The sequence below is a fragment of the Melanotaenia boesemani genome, chromosome 22 (assembly GCF_017639745.1).
Source record: "Melanotaenia boesemani isolate fMelBoe1 chromosome 22, fMelBoe1.pri, whole genome shotgun sequence".
NCBI classification, from domain to species: domain Eukaryota; kingdom Metazoa; phylum Chordata; class Actinopteri; order Atheriniformes; family Melanotaeniidae; genus Melanotaenia; species Melanotaenia boesemani.
In genome coordinates, this window is record NC_055703.1 from 16,168,853 (window position 1) to 16,186,913 (window position 18,061).

Genomic DNA, 18,061 nt, shown 5'->3' on the forward strand with positions numbered 1-18,061 from the left:
AGCAGTGGTGGATAATTGCTAGACTCATTAAATGGTAATTTTTTTCCAGCATCCAACACTGTAAATATAAGATAAGCCTAAAAAAGAAGAAAAAGAAGAAAAATCTACAGTACAGGTTTGGAAAGGCACTAAAATATATACAGTACCAGGCCACCTGGTCAACATGCATTTCACTTGCTGCAGACTAAATTAAAGACAAAGACAACCACAGACAACAACAAACTGATTTTAGGGCTTTAAAAAGAGGGTTGAATGTTAAAAAGGCACATCATTAAGGTTTTACTCTTAAATCAAGGCTAACTGTATGTACTTCACATCTATATTTAAATGAAACTGGAATATGTTCAGATATTAAATAACAAAACTGGTTTATGTGTCCAAACATGGAACTAACCATAAAATCATTTTAATGACTTATAGAAACTTATCATTTCAGTCAGTTGTGTGAAATAAAGCTTGGGTCTGATTACCATTCAGAAAAACGGCAGTTTTTTTTTTTTTTTTACATGCTCCCAATTCCTATGTTTGTGAATTAAGGGTATTAAACCGTATCAGGAACCCAGATAAAATGGTTCTTTAACCTCTGCTGCTTCAACTTCCAGAGCTTGACAAGGAATTCTCCAGAGCAGATGTTGCTGTCAATTATTAATGGAAAGACCAAACACATATCTCAGTGAGCGGAAAACACAAAACCTCAAAGCTATAGACTCACACCTAAACAGTATTTAGTCCCACATGTGTCAGCTACACAAAACACAACTATCACAACCTTTTTATATGTGCACCTTCTGCCTCACTAACAGGCCTACTGAAGACGCATTCTCTCAGCCTCATTGATGATCAGTAAATACTCATATTTAGGTGTTTGCTCCACTTTTGCGCTTTACCTTGTCATGTCAGCAGAAACTGTCTGCAGAGAAGACAAGGTTGGCAGCTCTGGCTCGGCTCAGTTGCTGCAAAGCTCCTATTGTTTACCTGCTTATTTGGAAACAAAAACAAGGTGCTGCATCGTGTCCTACCAAGCCTCTTTGTATGAAAGGATAACCTGATTTCCAGAGGCAATCTGTGTTGCACACAGAAGCCTGATTACTTGCTAATTCTCATTACAACAATAATGAAAATGGGCTACAAGTAAACACAGAGAGGGCCTTGAGCTGGATTGGTTTTCTTTTAACGTCAACATGTGATGAGAGGGCGAAGAGAAAGTGGGGCAACACTTTTTCTGGCAACCCTGTCATCCATGAATAATGGAATACAGACATGTAAAGAGAGCAAAGCGGAGGATTTGGGAAACTGATATTTAAACTGTGAGACTTTTAATTCATTTTGAAGGCTGTCATCTTGCTGCTTTCCCATCACTTCTTTTAAGGGGAATGAAAAACCTGTAGTGAAGTAAAAAGAAACTGCTGTCGTCCTTACACAGTATTGGTTTGAATGAAATGATTTTATATAAAAGCTTCTTTGAACCATAAATGTGACCAGAGTCTGGTCAGAACCCATTAGAACCAGTACTTTTACATCATCACTGTTTGGTGAGAGTTATACACTTATAGCTTTTGGATAAAATATTCAAGGCATTTAGGTGAAAGTCCTGCTTATCTGATATAAATCAAATGTGTTAGATATTTTTCATTTAACTTACCGAAAGCTGGCTTGCAAAATGGTCTTGATCCTCATCCAAAGAGGAGAGGGTCATTAAAAATGCAGTTAGCTCTTTTTTTAATTGTAAAAATGGAAGATTTTTTAGTAATTATACAACTGTCACTAGATACAAAATGTACTCTAAATGACTTTTTTTCCCTGTAGCTTAGATTGGAATCTAAATTTAGACAAATGAATGAGTCTTAAACAAAAACAAAACACAAAAAAAAAATCTTTTTCCAAGAGCAATGTACACCTGAGGAAAAGAAGAAACTGAGATCAAAACATGACCAATGAAAGAAAATTATATCATCTAGAAAGTATTAATGAAAAAGGAAAATGTTATATATTTAGAGCAATACCTTATGATTTATAATAAAACTCTGCTTCTGGCTCATTTTGATGGCACGCTGGCATTTATAGTGCACATTCCTGGAGCCGTCGCTGCCCTGAAATGCCCTGAGGCTGAGAAACCACAATCAACACATTGTTTGTGTGGATTCGGCCACGCACACCATGATTGAGTCAGCAAAGAAACCCAAGAGGACAGAGAATGTGACACAGTAAGAGTCAACATCAGAATGATGCCAAATTAGGAGGCCCTAAAGTGTGAAAACCTGCCAGTTTACATTGAGCAGATATGATAAGATGAGGGAGTTTATTCTGAAGTTTAAGTATGACAAACCTAAAAAGTTGTGCTTAAATGTAGATTTCAAATGTGAATGGAGAACAGAGGAGGCATTAATGTTAGAAGAGGCTAATCAGTTAGTTTAGCTAACTACTCATACACATGTTTATAATACATTTTGCACTTGAACAACCACATTTAGCATATTTTCATCTTCATAAAGTGACATGAAAGAAAGACTTTTGGCTTCTGATCTACTTTCTAAATGGAAGATGAAAGTTGGTTTAGGACAACTGAATTTTAAGTATTAGAGAAGAACTTGTAAAAGACAAGAAATACAGAAAAGCAACAGGATTTGCACATGAAAAAGCAAAAAGAGGATTTGATCACTTCTAATCAGCACACAAGCAAAAACAACAAAGGCCCAGTGAGAATAACACCTGTGCTCACCAGGAGATAATTGAGCGGATGTCTCAAGTTTCATTCTGTTCCACCCACACACTATTACATAAACTGAGAATGGAAATTATATATTCAAAGTGAATTAGTATTCAGTGACAGAATGGATAAAGATGAGCTGAATCAGACCAGCTGTCAGCTTCATTGTCTGTTTACATTCATATTCCCACATTTTTATGTTGTAGGAAATTTGTTTCCCTCCCTCAGTCTGGTCTTATTGTTCTTCACTTTAGTAAATCTCAGTTGTTTTTTATTAAAGGAAACACACCACTAATTCATTTAGTCTAGTCACAGGGGCTTTTGAGAATCTTTTAGGTGAGGTTAAAATGTAAGAGGACAAACAAAAAAATAAAGCAACCACATTCACCCAAGACTGACATGTAAGACGAGCATATCGACCCATCTCACAGCTACTTGCATAATTCAATGATTTATTCTTCCTTGTTTCTTTGCTAGTGTAGCTGTCTGCTCCTTTGACAACTACCTTTCCTCACATCAACCCGTCTGCTGAATTTGACAGGCTCTTTAAAAGCCACTATGAGTTGTGTTGTGATGATTAGCACCCAATTTGTCAAAAGGAATTTGTAATTCCCCCTGATATCACAGGTTATGAAGAGGTAACAGCACCATTGGAGTTTGCACCATTGAAGTCACAAGACACAAGTTATTATTGTAGTAAATAAAATATAGTTCACTGATAACACTGATTATTTTAATTATATTTGTAACTATAAAACAACATATATAACTGTAAAAAAAATAATAATGTTTTCCTCCTTCTGCTGTATTTTCTGAGAGAAAAGTGCATTACATCCTACCTAGCATAAACAGAATATTTTTCCTTGCTGACCAGACTATTCCACACATCTGGGTTTGGTGTGAGTGACTTATTAACTGTTTATGAAGGGACATTGCAATTTGTGACACATTTGCATGAGTTTTGTTCAAGAAAATTATAAATCAGAAAAGCTGAGATTAGCTTTTATCAGATGGAAGGTGTTTTTTTCTTCTCGCCCTGATGATTTAAGAGTAGACCATTTCTTCTGAAAGTCTGCCGGAGTTCTGTCTTTTTGCCACACCTTTACTGCAGCAACTAAACACTCCCAACGCTTGTGTTTTTCAAGTAAAGTTTCCTATGCTCAGGATCTGTTATGGATTACCTGCTAGCCCCAAAGCACACGATCTTAAGACTAAATCAATTAATCCATCTTTATTTCTAAATCACTAAAAAAAAGTCTATAAAAAATCCATCTCTCCTTCATCCAAATCCTCCAGACCACAAATCCACAAATTACATAATATACACAGGGACTTTTTGTTCCTGATATAATAGTGGATCAGTTTTTCTATTCATATGCTAACCAGCTGTGTGATAAGATGACTTTAAACAACAGATCAAGAGGTCCGCTCAGTCACCGCGATACCAAGCATTTAAAAAAATCCCTGATCTGAAGCCAGATCCACACTCAAATGTCATTTATGAGGTAGATCATGCATCAGTCAGCTACAACATTATTGAAAGCTGAAATGACTACCAAAGCCTCTTATCTCTTCTGAGCCAAATTTATAAGATTCACCAGGACAGAGCCAAACTTCCACTACTGCCCAGCATGCAACGGATGGGCTGCTAATGTCCTGGTACCCCAAATGCTCTACTTTCATGACCTTACCAGTCAAAGTAAAGAGGAAGTATAAATGTTAAATATATGGCTCTGACCCTGTATCCTGGATCTGTACCTAATCAGGACATAGTCAGTTCATGAATAAACCTGACAGCTTGGTTTGACAACAGACAACAAAGACAAACATGAACATGATGTCTTTTCATGTAAATATCCTCAGGCTAATTTGGTGTACTTGAATCTATCCAGCATGAGAGCACAATCATCACTGAAGCTGCAACCAGCAAAGACATCATGTAAAACCCAGAGTTTCAGTCACTGGTGTTTGAGGTATTTCATGAGAGTGAAAATAAGCTAAACAGCCATGAGCGAATTTAGCATGCCAAAGTCCCATTCAAACATCAGAACATCATCTGCATACGAAACCACTATCGTTATGTTAAAGTGACTGGAAATCAGTGCCTGCAGAACTAGAAATGTTTTAGTGTTTTGAGAATTTTTTCCACCACATTTTCAAAATGTGTACCACACAACCGCAGCACATCATTTCTAATCAATCATTCAAATTTACACAGTTGTTCTATAACTTGGTGGAATCCATGTCAAGTATTTTTCTCAACAAAATAGTGTTGTGACAACTGGGTTGTGAGTATCACAACCACGGGGCAATCTTTTAATAATTCAGACTGTTTTTTATTCAAAATCTGAAGCGTGGCATCAATCACTAACTGTCAACCACAGTGATGTGATGAGCAGAACACCAGCCTGTGGCAGAGTGATATGAAAGTGGAGGAAAAACACCATGGATGATTTGTCTCAGCCTTTGACCTCAAAACCACACATGTACGTTTTTTTTTTTTACCTGTCTTATTTTCTTCATATGAATATAGAGAAAGATGGAATAGCAGCCTTGAAGAAAGCATACTTGAAGGAGGCAACAAAATGATGATATTATTCTTAAGAAAGGAGAGAAGTAATGAGAAATTAGAGAAAATGACCTTGGGAAAGATGAAACAATATTTCTTAAAAGGAGTGCAGCAAAGGGACATAACTGCAGCTGACTCTTAATGGAGTACATAAAAGTGAAATAAAAAATATGTTTGATAATCCATTTGTGACTCTTTCTTTTTCTTTTACAGCCCACAGAAGGAAAATGCTGATATGGGATGAAATAAAGCCCAAATATTTCAAAAAGCATTCAGTGTGAAAACCCCTGGCTGATATTTTGCCAATAGGTTCAATTAGATACTTAAAAATAATTGTCAAAAAGATACCATATATGGAGCTAATGCTAACTCACAGTGTGCACTCAGCATTTTCTGGAGATCTGAAGTGCACAGGGGACAATAAAATTGAACAGATAAGTACTGCAAATGAGCTGTTAAAGTTAGGAGGTTCATTAGGATACAAGTTTAACTCAAGTTTGCAGGAGCTGGAGCATTTACATAGAAGACCACTGAGTCAGCATAAAGATGATTCAACTGCTGACATTTTTTATATAATTATCTGATTCTTTGTATGTATGGGGTGCTTAGATTACTCTCTGGGATCTGGCTTGTTATCACATATTCTACATGGGTCATACAGTTCCTCGCCTCCCCCTTAACATCTGTGCATCTGCATCCCATCCCTGCCTTGTGCCAGGGGCAACTACCAGCTAAGACATGCACACCATCAGCACCAGCTTTGTTGCTGCCAAACATCTGATCAAAGAGGACAGCTGTCGAGTGGCTCCGCGTGCCAGCCAGCAATGATAGATGAATGAGAAATGGGCAGGCGAAAGGAGGGGAAAAAATAAGCATCCAGCATGATCAGCATCACTGTTCCATCCAGAAATGTGGTTTGGTTGGATGGAGGACAGGACTGGAGGAACAATCAGTCTGTTTTTGCCCACAGCAAAGAGAATTAGCAGATCACAGATGGTGGCACTCAGATGATTAAAGGGACACCTGGCAAAGGAAACTGACTGGATAAGACCAGTGGTTGTCAAACTTTTCTGAACATCACCAGAGCAAGAAATCTCATTATATCATGTTTAATCACCCTTATCACTGTGTAAATGTTTATCAACTATTTACTAAAGCTAAATATTTTTACTTTACAATAAATATTTTACTAAAATTTATATCAAATAAATATTTTATTTAATTTTAGGCTAAACGAGCCAGGGTCTCCTCAACATAAAAGGATGTTTGTTTACCAAATGTCCTGCCACTCTGTCTCTCCCCAGCTGAAGGCTGTTTATAGCTCCTGTTCAGCTGAAGTCATATAAGTGACCTGCACTTGCATGAAAGTACTGTAATCCAGCAGAGGCCTACATTTTTTTTTCTTTAAAAAGCAAGGTCTTAAATTTAAAACCTAAGCAAACAAAATTTTCTAGAATTAGCTGGACATTATAAACTAGAGTCTGACCACTATACGTTTTCAATGGTTTTCTTTCCATCTAGTGAAATATATCAGCTTAACTTTCCATCATGATGAAAACTGCTCAACTTAAACATTTACTTGGCAACAAGTGGTGATCCCTTGGATGCACCATTGGTGGATAAGTAACTTAAAAAGCAATTAAAAAGTTTGTTCTTCTTTTTCCTTACCAGATTAAACGGCTAAATAAATAACTATATGTATGAAATGTCCTGTTTGACCACTTGTACGCAGTAAATAACTGAAAAACCCTCAACTGATGAGCCAACTTGAAGCCCTCACAGTGTTAAGATGACAGAAGATTTAAATATTAGGTAGAAGCTCCACATAAATTATAAATGCTATACTAAATAACTGATAGCTTTATCTCTTCATATCAAAGCTTAAACCTTTCAGTAATACACCATGGTAAAGTTCTTTTATCTTTCTTTGTTATCAAGTCTTACTGGCTAATATTGTGCATTTTAGGTGGAATACACAGCTCCTCAGTTTTGACCTCTGATGCCCCATCAAAATATTGCTTACATTGTTATAATATAATTATTTCAAAATTCTCTAAACTAGTTTTTGCTGATCTGCAGAACACTTTATATTTAAATTCTGCCCTTAACTGGAACGTACCAGTCGTCACAGAGAGAGCAACTTTATAATATGAGCTGCATTTAAAGTACTCCAACTAAATCCTTCTTCACATACAACTTAATTGGCACATTAATATTTAAAAAGTACAGTTCTTTTTATTACAAGATCTACCAGGAGATAAATACTCTCTCCCTTGTGTATGGTACTTTGCTGCTTAGAAACTTGTACATATATCTACTTTATGTGGTGTATTACAAAAATGGGGGGTGTGGTGCAGACTAATTTAAGCACCTCAGGGAGTCTAGAGGATGTGAGCACTTTGTCTGTGCAGAGTCAGAATGAATACAGTAGCCACCAGATTCAATTAGGTTGCATTACTGAGCATTATTAAAATGTGTTATTGGATTACTTGGAATATGCATTAGAAACCTGTACAGTATAGAATAATCAACTACTTTAATAATCAACCCCTCATTTAAACAACAAATAAAAAAAACAAATAATGAATGCATGAATAATATTCTTAAGTGTGTTACATAGGATAAGGTTTCACAATCAAAACTGCTTTACATTTTGTGATCAGAAAAACAGAAAACACTTTCAAGTCCAAGTAAAGCAGCAACAAATGTACATTCAAAGTTTGTTACATTACAAGTAAATGTGTTATTAATTACTCTACCAAACATGAGGGATTAAAACAGTTCTATACAACTATATAAATCTTTTATAAACTTGTCCTCTCTTGTGTCATGTCCACTAAAGAACCTTACAAATAGATCTCAGATCAACTCAAGTGAACCAAACAACAAAGACGTTTACTTTAAATTAAGAAAGCTGATCAGATGATAAACACATCCTAAAGTTAAAAAATATATATTTTATCGTTACTTAACACTATTCAGCTGTGAAGTAAATTATCAGCACTTAAATTGTGTTACTTACCTACATTACCATAACTGGAAAGCCCTCACTGTCCTGGATTTAACATTAAATCCAGGCAGCTTGAATATACCAGCAGGGGAATAAGAGACCTGATCTTGGAGTTGAAGCAATGCATCTGTTAATCCCAACTGGGCAGCTGGTTGGTTTTCTATTTACTTTATTGTGGTATTATTGATGAACACTGATATCTTACTTCTGTAAATGCTTTGGTATAGTTGGGTGGGTGTCTCTGTGGTTCTACAAAGTAACAATAAACAGAAACCAACTATTTCAGTTCACTGACTGGAGCACTTGGCAGGACACTTCAATAAAAAAAATACAACCCAACAACAATTAACTCACATTAATATCCTTAAACCGAAATAAGCTGGCTTCTAAACTAATCTGTTGCCAGATTTTTGGTTATGTTGTATTTTAGTTTAATATTTCATTTATATTTATATCGACAGCCTAAGACAGGGATCAGCAGCTCCGGTCCTCGAGGGCGGTGTCCTTTAGGCGGGTACTGAATGTGTTGCAACACACATCTGATTCAAATAAAATGGATCTCCCAACAGCTTGTTGTCAAGTTCTACGCAAGTCTGTTTATGACCCATTCATTTGAATCAGGTGTGTTGCTGCAGAGACACATCCAATACCTGCAGGACACGACCCTGGAGGACCAGAGGTGCTGATCTTTGACCTAAGAGCTGCAAATTCTGGTATGAAAGATGCATTTCCATAATGAAGACAGCCTGGCTTGCTGGTTAGTCCAAGACAGATTAATTATAGTGGGTATGTCATAGTTTTGTAGTGTTAGGCTCACCTTATATATAACATACAATCTACTTGTGTTATGGATTTTTTTTTCTTTAGAACTGCCCTAAAACTTCTGAGCAGAAAAAAAGTCGAAAACTCCCCAGTCCAGCAAAACACAGATGCCAGGTTTAAGGAACTACAATTTCATGCAAAACTTTAAGTAGTAAACCAAGAAGGCCAAAAGTCTGAGGCTTCTAATAACTACTGCCTTAAGAGACAGGACAATTTTCTTTTGAGGCATAATTTATTCTGACAGGTTACTATTTTACACCTTGAAATCACAAGTGGGTTCAGACTTAAGATTTGAGAACAAGCAAAAGGCAGAGGCAAGCGGGAGGAGACACACCCTGAAACAAGTTTTACTGGACAGCCTGATTCATACGCAGACCTTGTGAAAAGGCTGAATATCTTTTATTGTGCTTAGTATTACTTACTGTAAAAATGATGATAAAGTCACTCGCAGTGATAAATTCTTTTGAAGCAGAGAAGTTGGCATTAATAAGGCTGATATTCCCCAAACCAGGAATGTAAACAGGCAAAATTATGATTTTATCAGCAGTGATATCATTTATATTACATTAGAATATTTACAATGTTAATGAACCCCTCCAGTGTCAATCGAGCTGACAGTAAGTTCTATGAATAAATAAAAATAACAGCCCAAGGGACATGTACTTGTTATAAAATTTTTTATTTAGAATAAAACAACGTAGCCATAGTACATGTAGTGTGGTCAATCTATTTTACATACCTCAGGAGAAGCGACACAGTTCTGCCACGGTAAGGTTCATCACGATTAAAATCATCACCAACATCATCAGTCTAGTCAGAGGAGGTTATAGTAGTGTTGTTCAGTATCACAAGTTTAACAGGATAGCACAGAGCACAACAACATGACGCAGTTAGGGACCAGTGCTGAAAGCCCAGTGGAAAACCCAATAACAAAAAAAGTGATACTCATAACGGGAGGCTAGCTTCAGCAGGCCACAGACGCATTGTGGTACAGTAACTACCTTGTTTATTTTGTTTTTTTTTCTTTATTAACTTGGTAACTCCTCATTGCAGTGTACACCAATACAGTGAGCCAAAGCTTAGAATGATAAACCAGACTGTTCATGTTTGTAAATTATCACAAGTGTTTTCAACAGGTTTAGGAACCACCACAAAACAAAACTGTGTCTATGAGTCTGAGGTAGCAAGGCAATCATGGCTTTCCTCTGATTTCTCAACATATATCTCTTAATAAAAAAAAAACATAGCTATTCTACATAATGATGACGGGCCTCTTACAAAGCCAGATTGAGGACAACTTCAGATTTAAATTTATATTTTTCAAAACATCTCTCTTTTTACACAAACCCACTATAATTCAACAGCTCCCCTCTCCATTTTCCACCTGTGGAATGAAACTGTATAGGCACAGAAGGGGTGAAGTTAACATTAACAAACTGCAGTTGAGAGAAAATCTGTCAGCATATCAATGCTTTAAAGAGGACAGATGCCAGAGATGACGCCACATCTTTTTAAAATCATCCTGTCTGCCACTAAAATCGCATTTTTGTGCATGCTCCCAAACACTTAAAAGTCTGTGGCTACTTTTAAGGGACAAATAAAAGGGAGCTACATAGTACTCAGCAGTGGAATGACAAAAGAAAACAAACAAAAAATAATGTAATTTGATTTTCACTTAAGGCTAAACTCAAAAACTGATCATAAATCCCAAACCAGTCCTTGGAAAGAAAACATGTTTGACTATACAAAGCCTGTGTCCATATATTCATCTGCATTTCTAAAGAAAAAAACTGAAAAATGTTTTATCAAGATCAGATACAATCTACATTTGTTAAAATGTACAGTTTGCATAGTACAAGACAAGGTGGTAAAACTAGTTCAGCTGTCTGCTCCTGTGCGTCTTTGGGATTTTGGATCTGGGAATTGTTTGGGAATGGTCTTGCACTCATGTGTTCACATCCATCCTCTGGTGGTGGTCCTCACATCACCTGAAAAAACAACAACAAAAAAAATGAAATCACCAACTTGTACTAGATGACAAAACATGTAAATACAACAGGGAGATAAATCCAGTCTGGGATGTTGATTTATTGAACAGCTGAACTGTGTGTCTGTGCTAACACCCATTAAAGTTTGGAACAGAGCAGCAGGTGAACTCGCTTCATTTCTCTTCATTGACATAACTGTGTGAAAACGAGAAGATTGGGCATAATAATCTGGTTTGAAAGCTGGTAAATGGACTGCAGTGCCTCAAGCTGGTTATAGTCCATTAGGAACGCAGTGAGGAAGAGAAGAGGAGAAGGAGGGTGCAGACGAAACTATAGCTGTCCTCTCTAGCTTTAAACCTACTCACCAATGCCTTTATGTAAAGGCCTGAAAAAACATAAGGACAATACAGACTGAAAAGTTTAGAATAGTTCAGATGGGAATTTTCTGGCAGATTCCAACACTAAAGATGTTTGCAAGCCAGCGTTTGTTGTATCATACAAAACCCCAATAAACTGGATCCGACTCAGTGTTGAGAAAATCAAAGGAAAAGGATGCGTCTAGCAGGAAACTGCTTCAAGTAGGTTCATAGCAGATAGTTATTTTAATTGACAAGTGGAAGTATTACTTGTGTGTAGAAAGACAAGCTGATGGATTGAAAAGACAGTGTCTAAAAGGATGAATTCAGCAGAGTGAGGCAGAGCAGGGTAAATAATTACAACAAGCAGGTGGCAAAAGCTTTCACAATACCTCTGTCTATAAAAGCACCTTGGCCTCAGACAGAGGAGAAAGAAAAGAGCTGCTGATGACACTCCCCAGAGATCCATTAGCTACCTCTTTCATACAGGCCACCTGATACAAAGGCAGGTAAGAGGTACAGGGAGGGCACTGCTTTTGTGGCACTAGCTGTAATTACCTCTAAAACGAGCTCTGTTCCAGCTTCTCCTATCTTTTCGAATTAATAAAATAAACAAAAACAGCAGGAAGAATCACAAGCTGCAGACTCATTTATAGTTTTGATCCGCCTGAAGGTGGAAAAACCTCATCTTACCTGTGGTCTTGAGGAGAAGCTCGAAGCTGTGGGTAACAAAAAAAATAGAAGAAGTTTAGCACTTGGACTTCTCAGTTGATCTGTTTGTAAATCTGCTAAACTATCTGCCTCTGGATGCCTCCCACATGTTAATGCACACCCTCAGCTTTGCCTCGGAGCTGTGCAGTAACCAAAGTCAAATAATGCTGGAGCAACAGCAAGATTAGAATGGATTTTAAACTAAAGCCCTCGTAGGAGTTTCAACTCTAAAACCTGAATAAAATTTTAAGTGAGGGTGCTCTGGCTCAATATTTAAAAATATTTATTTATGCTTTCCATTTGATTAACATTCCCACTGGAGAATATTTTTTTCAATCTTGGATAAGTAATGGAAATCTTAAGCTTTTCTTAATTAAAGCAAATAGCAAATTATTTTTAATTTGCAGGCGGCAAATGTAAAGACCTGTGTCTGAGCTTCCACATCATAACAGCACAGAGGAACCTGGATTTAATGCACAAACCATCAGAAAGCTCACACTGTGTACTGTTTCCAGTCAAATGCAGCTTGGAGCACTTGACATTTGCAGTATGTGAGGTGGTGAAAAAAGTAGTAATTTTCCTCCAGTGCCTAAATTTTCTGTTTATTTTTATTTGTTTAAATATTAAACATATCTGTAGACCTGGCAAATTTGAGCACATAAGGCTTCAGATGTAAAAAGTGAATAGGAGCAAATGTTTAAGCTTTCAACAATCATTTCTTGAGTTTAAATTACAGGAAAAGCTGCAGCAGCTAAACAAGGATGCACACAAAAACCTGTCAGGTATTCTTCAACTAAATACCTGAGAACTTTCTGCCATTCAGGCTGCACAGTGGCAAAAATACTGTTTGTTTTAGACTGTTGGTTATTTATAAGGGGGGCTTAAATTACAAGTTTGTTCCTAATATGTCTATTCACTGAGCAATAATTTAATGTTTGCCAATATCACAGATTCTGCCACAATACACTTTCAATCTAATATGATTCAGCAGTCAGCCATTAATACTAGATTATATCATAATCACTTCCATACATATCTAATCACAAAAACAATAATATCTAAAAATAATCTATTCTTTTAACAAAAATAGAAGATACCTTCTCTATATACAGCTTTAAACTGAGCTACTGGCTCAGTGATCATTGAATTTATGTGGTAATGTATATGTTGTTTTACCCTTGTTCCAAAGTGCCACACAGTATTGTGGGAAATTCATTCAAATACAAACATTTGGACTGCAAACAAAAATGATGAATGACTAGCTAAACTAACTTTTTCTGCTGATCATCGACCTCCTGCTGAGGCTGGGAGGACACTGTGAGAGGAAGAGGAGGAGGATTATTGGGAAACTTACGACTGCTTGCAGGGAAGGAGTTGTTAATCTGCTCCATTACATCTGCCAGGTCAGAGCTGCTGTTGTGGGGGTCTAAAAGCTCATCTGAACACACACACAGCCACACACACATATTGGGATTGATTTTCAGTTACTGGACACATTTTAACACGACTCCACTGTGAGCAACAAGTTTCTCCATTTTCTGTCTTGTTAGCAATCGTTTGAGTTTTAGTGTAAAACCGTAAAAAAGCACCTTCCTCTAAGGGGAGACGAGTGTGAAATGTGTGTGTCTGAAACTCTTGACGTTAAGTGCCTCACCTGAGTTTTCAGTAAGTGGTCCTCGATTTTGCACAGAGGGAGATGATGCTCCGTTTACCCTCAAGTCCACCTCCGGCTGAGAGATGCACAGGAAACCAAAGAAAATGAAAAAAAAAGGAAAAGAAAACTCAATCATAACATAATTTTTCCGCTTGGCATCTGCTTGACAACATCAAAATTAGTCGCGCTTCACAATAACAGGCGGAAACAACAGAATACCAGAGGGAGGTACAATGAGGCGGTTGTCGTGTGTTAGAAAGAAAAAAAATAAAATCCAAAACCCGCATCCCTGATAAAAATGTAAAAAAAAGATGCTACAGCACGGCTCGCATCAAAGAGCTTAAAGGACGTTTTCTGGGTGGGATTTCTGCTAAAATGAATGACTAACATGAAAGGTATGACACTCAGCAAAAATATATTGCAAATGTTGCTTTGCCCACACTGAAAGAAACAATATGAAAATTTAATGGCTCTCCTTTAATACTCTTACACATTTCTTTTGCTCCAAGCATTTGATGATTTGCATACGGCAAATAAACAAGTCCTGCAATAATCCTAAAGACTCTGTATGTTTTTTAATGGTATTTTCTGAGAATAACGTGAGTTCTTTTGGTTACAAATGCTTTGCACTGCAGCCCTCAGACTCACTTTGATGTTAACGCTGAAGTTCACATCTGCCTCGGCCTGCAGAGAGACTCAAAGTGCTGTGAAGATGACTGAAAACACTGCTTCAGGCCAATGGAAGAGTTTAGCTGCAGACTGATAATCCAGTTTGTCATCATGAAGATAAATAACCACCATCAATAAAAACTTCAGATTCTACTGTAGTTGTGTCTGAAAAGACAGACTGATGAAACAAGCAATTTTTCTAATCCCCAGGAGCGAACTCTTCCTGTCCAGTGACATTTCCAGCAGAATATTTCATTCCTTTAAGCTTTTCAGCTCCAAAAAATGAAATAAATCTTGCTCCCTCCCCTCAGCTAATAACTACAGTTGTGGTTTTCTACTCCTTCATCTCATGTTTGCCCCAAGTGCGAGTAAAGGTTAACGTGTTGGAAATGTCCCCAGAGGACAACCCGGGATCTCCAGGCTCATCTTTGAATAGCTGAGGTCAGGGCTTTGGTCAGCCTTCAGGAGTGTGAATTTAATGTGAGTCATCAAGCTGGCTGAGTTTATTATACTGGAGCTTTGGAGTAGCTTCACTGCAGCTGATGGAAAGACATGCTGACATATCTGTAGGCCCTCAGGGACTCAAATGTCAGACAACACAAGTTTTTATCTAGAGAGAGGAAGGTTTTATGAGCACAGGTAGTCATGCATACATTATGTTTGAATTTTATTTGTTTTTCAGAATCAGCAGCAGTAAAACTTTATACTCTAGGAAGTAAAAACCTCATTGAGTTTCAATGAGAAAAAGTCAAATCAGGAGAAGATGTCATACCTTATACTGCACAAATCCCTGAGACACAGCACAAGGAAATAGGCTTAACTAAGTGGTTAAATGGGGTGTATTTATGAACAGTCTAGTGCAGTTTTTAAGCATTTGTGCTTCACGTGAATCATGTCTATAATGTTTGCTTTCACCTGCAATTCATACAAAGTTATACCTGTAACTTTTCAAATATTTATGTAACAATGCAGTGTTAAAAATCTGCAGCCGTGTCAGCTGCTTCCTGCTCTGTCCTGAGTTATTACCATGCTTCCAGCTCCACAGCCACCAGAGAGCCAGCGCCTGGTCAGGCTTTTTTCACTGTCCGATTGCCCCTTATTTGGCTTGAGGATTTGCATTTCTCATTTTGCTCAAACAATCCAACTTCAGTGAGCAATTAGGCCAGGTATAAACAAATCTGGAAGATATTGATAAAGGGACTGGAGCATGGATGCGGGATGGAATAGTAATGCTGTGATTAGGCTCTAATTTGAGAGTTGATCAGTTTTTGTTATTTAAAGTTTAAAAACAGAATGAAATATTTTATGTGGATGTTGGTGTTAATAATTACAAGTGTATATCCATGGTGATCTTTTGAATTTATTGGAGGCAATTTATGTCAGTGTTCTACTTATTTAATTAGCTTTTTTTTTTTCTTCTTTTTTAAATTAATGAGTTGCTCTGAGACATCCCTGCCAGCTGGTGTGTGTTTGTGTGTGAGTCTGAACTGTGATTGCTACCCTGTTGCTCCTCAACAACACGCCTAATGAACTAAAAAGGGGAAAATAAAATTCAAATCAAAAGTTGCAAATGTTCTACGTTCAGAGGAGACTTCAAGGATGTAAAAATCCTAATTACTCTGAAGGAAAGTATTAATTTTATTAGAGAGCTCGAGAAAAATTATTAGTAAATTTCAACAAAAATTGGATTGCTCCAAATGATCAAATAATGATCTAGTGGTATTATGTTACCCCAGACAGTGCTATAGGGAACTGTATGTACCCCAGAGCACTGTACTTTATACTATACTTTAACAATTAAAACTCAGAACATTGCAAATGTTCAACTTTAGTTTACATTTGCACAATCTTGCAACATGCTTATTGTTTTCTGTCTGCAAAACACAAATTTTTTTTTTTTCCAGCTAATGTCTTGTTGCAGTTGAAGCATATTTTTTAAAAGAAAAGTTAAAGTAAATTTTTTTTAAAAACAGAAGCACCTTTGTGACTTGAAGTGTCAATCAGAAAGGAATGGCTCAGGTAGAAGTTTATGCAGCTGTGATATCACAAGAAAAGGAAATTCACATATTGTTTTACGCTCTTGGAGTAGTCCAATATTTATTAAAAAATTACGTTTAAGCATTACCACACACATCATGAATTCTGAAGCACACTAGCCAGAAGAGTATCAGAAGAAGGAATCTAATAATTTGTAATAAAATTCAAAATTCAACCAATAAGTTTAAATTGACACATAATGTACTGCTCCAACATAATCTTATATGTTACATGATGTTATGTTATTCCTGTAAATCCTTTATAAACAGACACAAAGATGAATTAGGGATTTAAGGGATTAAAATGAAGAAATTCAGTGATTTAAGGTTTGTGCTTTAAGAAACACTACGTATTTAATTTTTTTTTTTCTCCACTAAAATGTTAGTTGACTTTTAATTTACTGATTTTAAAATGAAAACATCCACTGACGTCCTCTTGGTTTGGACTCCTAATGCTTATGTATGTCAAGAATTTTGACTGCTTCTTTGTTTGTGCACATTACTCCAGTTCTGCGCTCCCTTCACTGGCTGCCTGTCTCTTTTAGAATTTCTTTTAAAATTTTACTTTCAACTTTTGACTGTTTACATGGTCTGGCACCTCCCATTCTTTCTGAGCTTCTGCACAATCTTCGTCCTTGTAGAGCTCTCAGATCTGAAGAACAAATGCAATTAGTAGTCCCCAGGACTTGAGTCGTGACTCAGGGAGACAAAGCTTTTTCCTCAGCAGCCCTTAAACTCTGGAAAGGTCTCTCTCTTTCTGTGAGGTCTGCCAGTACATTGAGTGAATTTAAATCTCTTTTAAAAACTCATTTTTACATTGGATTTTAACTCCAGAGAGCACGATCATTAGGCCAGGCTTTGTACTTTTGTATCTTTTCTCTTGTGTCTTTAATTCTTTATTTTATTGTTGTTCGATGTTTTAGTTGTTATTATTATTTTACCTGTGCAGCACTTTGGGCATCTCTTGGTATGTGAAATTGCTATATAAATAAAGATTTATTTGATTTGATAGTGTAAAAATAAATTCTTTCCTCGTGATAACCTTTAGAATATGAGAAAAAAAGCTGACCCAGAAAGTAGCGTAAGTGTTACGTCACCTGGTGCAGTAGCTGTCGAAGGCGGTGAAGCTGAGACTCCAACTGTTTGTTGTGTTCCTCCAGGATGTGCATGCGGGCTTCCAGCCGCCCTTTGTGTTGTCGAAGCAGCTTGGCTTCAGCTAGTAGGTCGGCCTCGTCGGGGTGAGCAGAGGGGCCCTCCGACTCCCAGGGGCTTCCTGTAGTTTGTCCTCGTTGGCCATGCTGCTCCTTCAGCTGCTCATACTCCCTCTGCAGCATCCTGGGGAGAGAGGTTAGAGACAAAGACTAAAATAAACAAACAACAACTACAGCTTCTTCTATATGCAATGCAAGTAATCACTTTACCCAACTTCACACCCAGAAGGTTGTTTACAGCTTTCTCCACCACCATCAGAACATTAATTAATTATTACAAGTGTGCAACATAATTGCTGTTAACCATGAAAGACTCAAACATTACTCA

The 18,061-nt window shown here is 37.1% G+C and overlaps 1 protein-coding gene across 6 annotated transcripts in view; it reads right to left on the reverse strand.

The window, feature by feature from the left end:
- Positions 1–9,771: 9,771 nt before the first annotated feature.
- The window catches only part of utrn (utrophin), a 177,903-nt gene continuing 169,613 nt past the window's right edge, over positions 9,772–18,061 (reverse strand). For all 6 annotated transcript variants that reach the window (XM_041976219.1, XM_041976217.1, XM_041976218.1 and 3 more), the window contains 5 exons: positions 17,620–17,857; positions 13,818–13,893; positions 13,518–13,601; positions 12,146–12,171; positions 9,772–11,096 (listed from right to left, as the gene is read on the reverse strand). In XM_041976219.1, the coding sequence (XP_041832153.1) occupies positions 11,088–11,096; positions 12,146–12,171; positions 13,518–13,601; positions 13,818–13,893; positions 17,620–17,857 (433 nt within the window). In that variant the 3' untranslated portion in view covers positions 9,772–11,087. The remainder of the gene's footprint in view (positions 11,097–12,145; positions 12,172–13,517; positions 13,602–13,817; positions 13,894–17,619; positions 17,858–18,061) is intronic.